This window comes from Lepus europaeus, chromosome 6 (genome assembly GCF_033115175.1).
Source record: "Lepus europaeus isolate LE1 chromosome 6, mLepTim1.pri, whole genome shotgun sequence".
NCBI classification, from domain to species: domain Eukaryota; kingdom Metazoa; phylum Chordata; class Mammalia; order Lagomorpha; family Leporidae; genus Lepus; species Lepus europaeus.
This window is the reverse complement of record NC_084832.1, coordinates 850,716-861,317: the sequence shown is the minus strand read 5'-3', so window position 1 is coordinate 861,317 and position 10,602 is coordinate 850,716. Positions and strand designations below refer to the sequence as shown.

At 61.9% G+C, this 10,602-nt stretch overlaps 1 protein-coding gene across 8 annotated transcripts in view; it reads right to left on the bottom strand.

The window, feature by feature from the left end:
• Nucleotides 1-4,325: 4,325 nt before the first annotated feature.
• PCID2 (PCI domain containing 2) overlaps nt 4,326-10,602 on the bottom strand; it is a 41,756-nt gene continuing 35,479 nt past the window's right edge. For 4 of the 8 annotated variants that reach the window (XM_062193914.1, XM_062193916.1, XM_062193917.1 and 1 more), the window contains 6 exons: nt 7,490-7,590; nt 6,743-6,816; nt 6,494-6,619; nt 5,486-5,628; nt 5,252-5,375; nt 4,668-4,756 (listed from right to left, as the gene is read on the bottom strand). In XM_062193914.1, the coding sequence (XP_062049898.1) occupies nt 5,260-5,375; nt 5,486-5,628; nt 6,494-6,619; nt 6,743-6,816; nt 7,490-7,590 (560 nt within the window). In that variant the 3' untranslated portion in view covers nt 4,668-4,756; nt 5,252-5,259. Of the gene's footprint in view, nt 4,757-5,241; nt 5,376-5,485; nt 5,629-6,493; nt 6,620-6,742; nt 6,817-7,489; nt 7,591-10,602 lie in introns of all 8 variants that reach the window. The other 4 variants (XM_062193915.1, XM_062193921.1, XM_062193918.1 and 1 more) reach the window with 4 other exon arrangements.

Sequence of the window (10,602 nt, the reverse complement as noted above, 5' to 3'; positions counted from 1 at the left end):
GGTGCCACAGCAGCCGCCTCCACCCCCAGCCACGTTAACCCATGGTGCCAGAGCAGCCACCTCCAGCCCCAGCAAGGCTAACCCACGGTGCCACAGCAGCCACCTCCACCCCAGCCACGTTAACCCACGGTGCCACAGCAGCCGCCTCCAACCCCAGCCACGTTAACCGACGTGCCACGGCAGCCACCTCCACCCCCAGCCACCTCCACCCCCAGCCACATTAACCCACGGTGCCACAGCAGCCACCTCCACCCCCAGCCACATTAACCCACGGTGCCACAGCAGCCGCCTCCAACCCCAGCCACGTTAACCGACGTGCCACGGCAGCCGCCTCCACCCCCAGCCACCTCCACCCCCAGCCACATTAACCCACGGTGCCACAGCAGCCGCCTCCACCCCCAGCCATCTCCAGCCCCAGCAAGGCTAACCCACGGTGCCACAGCAGCCACCTCCACCCCAGCCACCTCCAGCCCCAGCAAGGCTAACCCACGGTGCCACAGCAGCCACCTCCACCCCAGCCACGTTAACCCACGGTGCCACAGCAGCCACCTCCACCCCCAGCCACCTCCAGCCCCAGCAAGGCTAACCCACGGTGCCACAGCAGCCGCGCCTGTGGCAGGGTTTCAAGTTGTGAGCAGCTGTTGTGGAATGGACAGTGTCCTGCACAAGCGAGGAGGGAGGTGTCCTGGGCGCACACACCCACTGCCCGCAGCCACCGGACACACCCCACACAAGGACCGCCCAGCCTCTAAACTATCTTGGTTCACTTACTATAGGGAGTTTTCTTTTTCCAACTTTTAAAAAAATGGTTTATTTTACTTCAAAGGCAGAGCTAGAGAGAAAGTGAGAGACAGAAGGAGACAGAGAGACAGATGGCCACAACAGCCAGGGCTGGGCCAGGCTGAGGCCTGGAGCTCCATCTGGGTCTCCTGCCTGGGGCCGCCCTCACACCAGGCACGTGAGCAGGGCTGGGCAGGAGGTGGAGCAGCCCACATAGATGCCGGCGTCGGACACGGCCCCTCTTTTTCCGGCTTTTAAAACCTCGCCAGCTCACATGTCCCATGGTGCATGCCCCCCTCAGAGGCTGCCGGTTCTTTCCTGCTTCCTGCATAGCGCCTCCGCCCATAGGCTCCTCTCCTCAGCTTTGGCCACACGTGAGTGCAGCTCAGTGAAAGTTGCTCAGACCGGGCCGTGGACCTAACCGCTCGTGGCTGATGCGGCCCGTCTGCTCGCCACCCCCAGATCCGGCAGAGAGTGCCGGTGACGGGTCTGGTGCCCACTCCTGCGTCTGCCCCCATTCCTTTCCCCTCGCTCCAGCACCCCGAGACCTGCTGTCCCCGTGCCCTCCGCTCTCTGCCCACCCGGCTGCTCAGGTCCACGTGGAGCACACACCCTGCGCACTCCCAGCCCAGGCTCAACGCCTGCCCTTGCCATCCACCTTCTGCCTGCAGTGCCAGCGCTGAGTGGTTCTGCCAGGGCCCTTACTCCCTAGCTCTTCAGAGAAAGAGCCTGCTGGCTCCCCTCACGGCTCTCAGGCACCCCACCGCCCACTGCACCCGGGGGACTGCCTGCCCACTGGCCGCCTGGCTGGCTTCCACAGCCACTGCTGCCCCTGTAGCCAGCTCACCTACAGAACCGGTCCTCAGCCTCACACCTGCGCTGCTGTTAACCTGATGCTACACCCATTCATTCCCTGCTTCCTGTCCACCACCCACCAGGGACCGTCCGTCCTGCTTACGGCTGCGTCCCCGGGCCCAGGACGCCCGGCAGGCAGTGGCACACGGGGCCCCTTGCCCTCACCCCGGCTGCCGTCCCTTCCTGGGATGTCTCCAGCCTTGATCACAGCTCTCCCTCCCCAGATTTACCCAAGGCCTGCCGTGCCTTCAGCGTACATGGGAAGGCTCAGGACACAGCCCGCCACTGCCTGGCTCCCTGCGCCAGCTCCTGGTTTGTCCCTGACAGCTGAGGAGCCACTGACCGTGCTCCAAGGCGCCGGGGCCTTGGCTGTCAGACCTGGGCAGGCCTGGGCCCCTCAGGCAGAGCCGTCAGGGTCATCCTGTGTGCCAGTCCTGTCTTAGTGCACCTGGAAAAGCCGGGGAGTGGGGGAGTCCTGGTACCACTGCCGACACAGGTCCTGGGTCAGACGGCGTCTCTGCGGTCACACCAGCGGACTTGACAGGGAGGCGGCTTCCCGCGCCCCAGGAGGTTCTGAGGGAGAAGCTGTGAGGACGAGGGGCTGAGCAGCAGGCCTGGCAGGGAGCGCTTCAGGCTGACGCTGGGAGGAGGGGAGGGGCCGCAAGCTGAGCCCCAGACTGCACGGGATGTGGGGGCCCAGTGAGGCAGCTGGGAGGAGCCCCAGAGCACAGCCCCAGTGACCCCAGGTGACCTCAGCGTGGTCTCGGCGTGGCCCCAGGCCACCTCAGCATGGTCTCAGTGTGGCCAGATTGGTATCAGGGGTCTCGCCTTGGCCTCAGGGTGGGCCCAGCTCCCCTGACAGCTGCTGGGCTGGGGGCTGCTGGGAGGAAGCCTTGCCTACCTCCTTTGGTTTTCTCTGGGCTGAGACTTCCAGGTCAACAGCCCTTCCCTCTCAGCATGGGGGCAGGGCCCCGCTGGCCAACCCAGTCACTCTTGTGGGACAGTGGGCACTCTCAAGGCCCGTGGGCCCACCACCCCATACGCAGTCCCTCCCTGGCCTGAGCACGTAACACATGCTGCATTGGGAAGGCAGCTGTAGCGTCTTGGCGCCCTTACCTGCGAACCTGAACGCTGAGGAGTGGTTTCCACGCCTGGCAGACCCATGAGCCTCCTCTCGTCAGGAACTGGACACTGCGTGCTCCGTGCGCTCCCTTGCGTGGTGTTCTGGGATACAGGTAAGACGCGTGGCGTTCTGCCTTCAGGCTTTGTTGGGTGGAGCCAGACTGGCCCTGGCTGTCCCCACTTAAAACTCAGGAAGTACCTGGAAATGCGCCCGACCCCACCTTGGTACTCCCAATCCTGAGGGAGGAAGCAGGGGAAGGCAGCGCACTACACGGAGAATCGGGCGAGCCGAGCCGCCCTGACGCCGAGGGAACAGCCCGCTGGCCTGAGCCCACAGGCCCATGCCCGTCCTCAGCTGGGAACTGGATGTGACTTGGGGGTTGAGATCAAAGGGGACCCTCCTGGGACAGTCGCTCCCAGAACCCCACGGCTGCCACCGGACGCACCCAGTGCAGAAGGCAGTGGAGCCTGCCCAGAGCCCAGGACCTGAGCACCTGCCACAGGTGGGCACCACCAAAGTGGGCCCCAGCCCCCAGCCTCGGGCAGCGCCTTCCACCTCCCCCGGCACCCCCAGCCCCCAGCTTCGGGCAGCGCCTTCCGCAGTAGCGGCCCAGCACCCCCAGCCCCCAGCCTCAGGCAGCGCCTTCCACCTCCCCCAGCACCCCCAGCCCCCAGCCTCGGGCAGCGCCTTCCACCTTCCCCAGCACCCCCAGCCCCCAGCCTCGGGCAGCGCCTTCCACCTTCCCCAGCACCCCCAGCCCCCAGCCTCAGGCAGCGCCTTCCACCTCCCCCAGCACCCCCAGCCCCCAGCCTCGGGCAGCGCCTTCCCCAACAGCGGTCCAGCACCCCCAGCCCCCAGCCTCGGGCAGCGCCTTCCACCTCCCCCAGCACCCCCAGCCCCCAGCCTCGGGCAGCGCCTTCCACCTCCCCCAGCACCCCCAGCCCCCAGCCTCGGGCAGCGCCTTCCACCTTCCCCCAGCCCCCAGCCCCCAGCCCCGGGCAGCGCCTTCCACCTCCCCCAGCACCCTCAGCCCCCAGCCTCGGGCAGCGCCTTCCCCAACAGCGGTCCAGCACCCCCAGCCCCCAGCCTCGGGCAGCGCCTTCCACCTCCCCCAGCACCCCCAGCCCCCAGCCTCGGGCAGCGCCTTCCACCTTCCCCAGCACCCCCAGCCCCCAGCCTCGGGCAGCGCCTTCCCCAGCAGGAGGAAGCACCGGGAGTGCCGAGCCCCAGGCCCCTGGGCGAGAGGGGGTTCACTCCAGAACAGCTTCCCCGCACAGCTGTCTCCTCCCCTGTACGTTTTCATAGAGACGACGCGTGTGCTCTGACGAGGCGGAGCAGCAGCGGCGCCAGGGACCACAACCGTACCCCAGGTCAGGGGTGATCTGGCGAGTGTGGTCGGGGTGAGGCCGCAGCCCGCAATCCCCTGTGACACCGCGGGAGGGCGCCGCCCCCAGACTCAGCCTCCACACCGCTGCGGCTCCTGTGCCCGTCCACACAGGCCAGCTACACCATCTAGACGTTGAAATCCAATTACGTGGCTTTGAAAAAGAAGCCTTAAGTTGGCCAAGCATTTTGGATGTTTCAATTTAATAAATATAAACAGATGTGTCCCGGGAGACGTAACAAAGAATACGCCATTTGCACACATTCAGGACGTTTTTTCTACAGAAATGACAGACAGTCAGGAGGACGCCTCTGTGAACACGGGGGACAAGCAGACCGGGGCTGCCTGGCCTGGCCACATTCAGGATGGTCCACAGGGCTCCGGAGCTCGGGAGAGGAACTCCACGTCGGCCGAGGCTGTGGTGAGTTCCCAGCGGTGTGGCGCAGCCCCAGCGTCCCGGGGAGCAACCCTCCACGCCGCCAGGACTTCCGCCTTCAGCGCAGCGGGGCGGGCTCTGGGCACACTCAGCACACGGTGGACAGCGGCGGGAAGGGGTTCTGCTTGCTGACGACGAGCTTCTGGTGCTGGTGCGAGATGTAGCCCTTAATGTGACCCTGCAGAGGAGGCGGGCCAGCGCCGTGTCTGTGTGTGCGTCACTCCCAAGGTGCGGGGCACAGGCCCCCTCCCGCCCAGCCAGAGTAACGGCACCACCCAATTCACCGGCAGGGAAACGTGGAAACAGACACACAGCAACCCTCACCCACACCCCACGGCCCCGGGAGGCCGGAGCTGGGATAGAAGGAATTCTCCCAGGACCACCAAGCAAATGCCTTCACAGATGCAGGAGCCTCACAGGCTAGGCCGGACCCTGCTCTGGAGGGGCTACACTGCACCGAGGACTCCACTCACCCATACACCAAGTACAGCAGCAGCGAGCACTCACACTCACCCATACACCAAGTACAGCAGCAGTGAGCACTCACACACCACATACACCAAGTACAGCAGCAGTGAGCACTCACACTCATCCATACACCAAGCACAGCAGCGGTGAGCACTCACACTCACCACGTGCACCGAGCACTGCAGCATGAAGGACTCCTACTCACCATGTATATCAAGTTGGCCAGGATGCACTGCACTTCGTCAATGTCCACGTCGTCCACCTGCATGAACTTGAGGGCCACCAGGAAAGCATCCAGAGACAGCTGGTGTGTCCTGAGCAGCAGGTACCTGCGAGCGGGCATACAACAACGCACAGGCGCTTGTCAAGGCCAGAAGATGCTCAGACAGTGGGGACAACACTGGTACTCCAGAGCAATGAGAAAATCCTCCCCACCTACCAGATACTCTGAAAGTAAGAACCATCCAATTGTGTCTTTTCAGGGCTGGCGCTGTGGCATAAAGCTGCCACCTCCAGTGCAGGCATCCCGTACAGTTCAAGTCCCAGCTGCTCCTCTTCTGATCCAGCTCCCTGCTGATGCGCCTGGGAAAGCAGCAGAGGATGGCCCAAGTGCTCGGGCCCCTGACACCCACGTGGCAGGCCAGGAAGCCCCTGGCTCCTATCTGCAGATTGATCCAGCTCCAGCCACTGCAGGCATGTGGGAAGTGAAGCAGCAATAGAAGAACTGTCTCTCTCTGCTTCTCTTTAATTCTGCCTTTCAATTAAATAAATCTTTAAAAAAATTGGTTTTTTAACTTATAAAAGCTACCAGCACAAAACTTTTTTTTTTTTTTAAAGATTTACTTATTTATTTGAAAATCAGGGTTACACAGAGAGAGGAGAGGCAGAGAGAGAGAGAGATTGTTTGATCTTCTATTCGCTGTTTCACTCCCCCAGATGGTCGCAACGGCCAGAGATGCACTGATCTGAAGCCAGGAGCCAGATGCTTCTTCCGGGTCTCCCACACAGGTGTAAGGGCCCATGGACTTGGGCCATCTTCTACTGCTTTCCCAGGCCACAGCAGAGAGCTGGATTGGAAGTGGAGCAGCCAGGACTCGACTGGCGCCCAGGTGGGATGCCGGCACTGCAGGCAGTGGCTTTATCCGCTGCGCCACAGCACTGGCCCCCAGCACAACTTCTTATACTGGGTATTTGTTAACTAAAGATGTGTATTTCAGTGTCTCTGAAATCAGGATGTAGCTCACAAATAGCCAGCAACCGATGGCGTCAGTGAAACGCTACCCACTCACAGCTCTCCTTAGTGTTGGGAAAGTCTTGAACGAGCCAACACTCGGGAGAGGGGTCTTCACCCAAACCCCACTTCTCTCACAGAGCCCTGGGCGGGGCCCTGAGGCGGCAGCAGCCCTCTGCCTGCACGGCACGAGCGTGGGAGCTGGGAAACACTTACACTTTCTTAAAGAGGTTCCTGTAGGTGATGATCTTCAGCTTCTCCAGGATGAGGAAGATGCCACAGCGAATGAAGAAGGTCTCGTGCTTCGCCAGCGCCTCGTTCAGCAGGAGCAGGCTGCCCTCGCTGGGGGGTGACACATGGGGTCACGAACACAACCCCAGGGCAAGGCGTCACCGAAAGCAGCCCTTGTTCACGCGCGCTATCAGCTCGGTAGTTCACACCCCCAGGGGAGCGGGGGGCACCTACCTTACAGCTTTGGTTACTTCGGCAAACTGCATGAGGTGGTACTTCTTCAGGAGCTCAATGGTTGGCATGTGACCCTGCGACAAAGAGGAAATTTCCAGAGTAAAAGTCACTTCCTTTTGGATGGAATCATCCAACAGAATGTTTATCCAAGAATTAAGTTTTAAAAATGCAAGCTGGACTCCTCCGTAGCTGAGTGATGACTACGAACATCCCAGCACTCCAGGGACAAACAGACAGCTCTGGCCTAGACCAGAAAGACCGAGCACAATAGTTCCGGCCACAGCAGTGTCCCGTCCCGTCATCTTCATCCTGCCACTCCCACCACGGGGGATGATGGGGGAAACTCTCCTGTACACAGAAGATGTGGGAACTCAGAAACCCTATCAGAGGAATCAGCTAGTACTGGTCGCCTCGAGTGGACTCAGAAGTGGGGGCGGGCACGACGTCCTCTGCATTTCAAGCTGTTCTAAACCATGTCAAGTTCCACACGCGTGTACTGATGCACGGGGAAAAAAGCCGTCGCTCTGAGGACGTCTACTCAATCAACGACCGGTTATCTGCAATTTCTTGTCATGAATCAACACTAAACTTTGGTGACTAAATAAAAATCCCCAGACCCAGCCTGGAACAAGCGTGAGGTGAGGTACAGAAAGGAACACCACAAGTGTGTTTGCCACAGGCTAAGCGCCAGCACGCGCAGCAAGCCTTCCTGGCCGCGGGCGCGGGAACGCCGAGCGACGGGCTCACCAGCAGCATCTTCACGGGGAGCAGGTAGATGAGAATCATCCTCTTGTTCTTCTGACTGGAGCGGTGGCAGTGCTCGAAGGCGAAGGACAGGTACTCCTCGGCTGCAGGGAGAGGCCGCACCGTCAGGCCCCGCGCCACACCCCGGCCTGCGACTCCTCTGCCGCTTCATCCTCACGCCAAGAGCAAGGCTGCAGCCCAGCCTCCCCTCCATGGGACGGGCCTGCCCCCATGGAGCCCACGTTCACGGGAACACGCTGCCTAGGTGTGGCTGTGGAATGCCCGGGACCACCACACACTGAACAGGCCCCTAATTTACTTCTGTTCATTCCGTCCTGGCAGCGACACGTATCACGAAACAGACTTGAATTTAATAATTTCAAAATACAAAGAGGTCGGTGCCATGGCTCAATAGGCTAATCCTCCACCTGCGGCGCCGGCACACCGGGTTCTAGTCCCGGTCAGGGGGCCGGATTCTATCCCGGTTGCCCCTCTTCCAGGCCAGCTCTCTGCTGTGGCCAGGGAGTGCAGTGGAGGATGGCCCAAGTGCTTGGGCCCTGCACCCCATGGGAGACCAGGAGAAGCACCTGGCTCCTGGCTTCGGATCAGCGCGGTGCGCCGGCTGCAGCGTGCCAGCCGCGGCAGCCATTGGAGGGTGAACTAATGGCAAAGGAAGACCTTTCTCTCTGTCTCTCTCTCTCACTGTCCACTCTGCCTGTCCAAAAATAAATAAATAAATAAATAAAGAAGATTCCGTTTACCACGATTCAACCTGCCAACTGCACAGCAGCACCTGCGGAGTTTCACAACCACTCAGCAGGTCTCTGCTGGCATGGGGTTGGCGCCTGCATTCTCCCGAGGCTTGAAGGCCACGGCAGGGACAGCGGGATCTGACAATGACCCCACTCCTCCCTGCACGAGAGCCTCTGCTGGGGTCGGTCTGGTTCGAGAACGCGGAGAAGAGCTCCCTCCACACTATACCCTGGCCCCTCCTGGTCGAGAACGCGGAGAAGAGCTCCCTGCACACTATACCCTGGCCCCTCCTGGTCGAGAACGCGGAGGAGAGCTCCCTCCACACTATAGCCTGGCCCCTCCTGGTCGAGAACGCGGAGGAGAGCTCCCTGCACACTATACCCTGGCCCCTCCTGGTCGAGAACGCGGAGGAGAGCTCCCTGCACACTATACCCTGGCCCCTCCTGGTCGAGAACGCGGAGGAGAGCTCCCTGCACACTATACCCTGGCCCTTCCTGGTCGAGAACGCGGAGAAGAGCTCCCTCCACACTATACCCTGGCCCCTCCTGGTCGAGAACGTGGAGGAGAGCTCCCTGCACACTATACCCTGGCCCCTCCTGGTCGAGAACGCGGAGGAGAGCTCCCTCCACACTATACCCTGGCCCTTCCTGGTCGAGAACGCGGAGGAGAGCTCCCTCCACACTATACCCTGGCCCCTCCTGGTCGAGAACGCGGATACCCTGGCCCTTCCTGGTCGAGAACGCGGAGGACAGCTCCCTGCACACTATACCCTGGCCCCTCCTGGTCGAGAACGCGGAGGAGAGCTCCCTCCACACTATACCCTGGCCCTTCCTGAGAGGGAGGTGGAGGCCTCAGGGGAAAGACGGCAGGCACTCAGCACTGCAGGGCCCGTCCCGGCCAGGCACGTGGTCTGCCCACAAGCAGCAGGCCCTGCTGGAGCCGGGGGATCCACACTGGGAACCACTGCCTGGGCTCCCAAACTACAGGCCACAGGTGGCAGAGTCATCATGTGATGCCACGGGGGCGAGACACAGGTGGCAGAATCGACATGTGATGCCACGGGGGCGAGAGTGCCTGTTCCAGTCCACCCAATCCTGCCCCCAACCCCTGGAGCCCTGCAGGGTTGAGAGAGGAACCTGGGTTCAGCTGGAAGTATGTGAGCACCCACACGCCCCCCGGCCCACCAGTGTCCCTTACCACCGCCTGGGTCCCTAGGGCTACAAACCCTGAACGTGCTAACAGTCAGTGCATGGTGGTATTTTTTTGCTGCCTTTGAGGGCAATTCAGACATTCTGCAAAAAACATCTAGAGGGGAATGATCCTTTGAATTAGAAATTAATGCCAATTGTTTAGCAAGGAATTGAATATCCCAGATGTAACAAACGCCTACCACAGGAAACGACTGAAGTCACGACACCCTGCATCTGCCCACTTCACCCAGCCAGGGGCCCAGGGACCCTCATCTGCCCACTTCACCCAGCCAGGGGCCCAGGGACCCTCATCTGCCCACTTACACCCAGCCAGGGGCCCAGGGACCCTCATCTGCCCACTTCACCCAGCCAGGGACCCAGGGACCCTCATCTGCCCACTCACACCCAGCTAGGGGCCCAGGGACTCTGCATCTGCCCACTTCACCCAGCCAGGGGCCCAGGGACCCTCATCTGCCCACTTCACCCAGCCAGGGACCCAGGGACCCTCATCTGCCCACTTCACCCAGCCAGGGACCCAGGGACCCCCATCTGCCCACTTCACCCAGCCAGGGGCCCAGGGACCCTCATCTGCCCACTTCACCCAGCCAGGGGCCCAGGGACCCTGCATCTGCCCACTTCACCCAGCCAGGGGCCCAGGGACCCTCTTCTGCCCACTTCACCCAGCTAGGGGCCCAGGGACCCTCATCTGCCCACTTCACCCAGCCAGGGACCCAGGGACCATCATCTGCCCACTTCACCCAGCCAGGGACCCAGGGACCCTCATCTGACCACTTACACCCAGCCAGGGACCCAGGGACCCTCATCTGCCCACTCACACCCAGCCAGGGGCCCAGGGACCCTCATCTGCCCACTTCACCCAGCCAGGGGCCCAGGGACCCTCATCTGCCCACTTCACCCAGCCAGGGACCCAGGGACCCTCATCTGCCCACTTCACCCAGCCAGGGGCCCAGGGACCCTGCATCTGCCCACTTCACCCAGCCAGGGACCCAGGGACCCTCATCTGACCACTTACACCCAGCCAGGGACCCAGGGACCCTGTATCTGCCCACTTCACCCAGCCAGGGACCCCAGGGACCCTCATCTGACCACTTACACCCAGCCAGGGACCCAGGGACCCTCATCTGCCCACTCACACCCAGCCAGGGGCCCAGG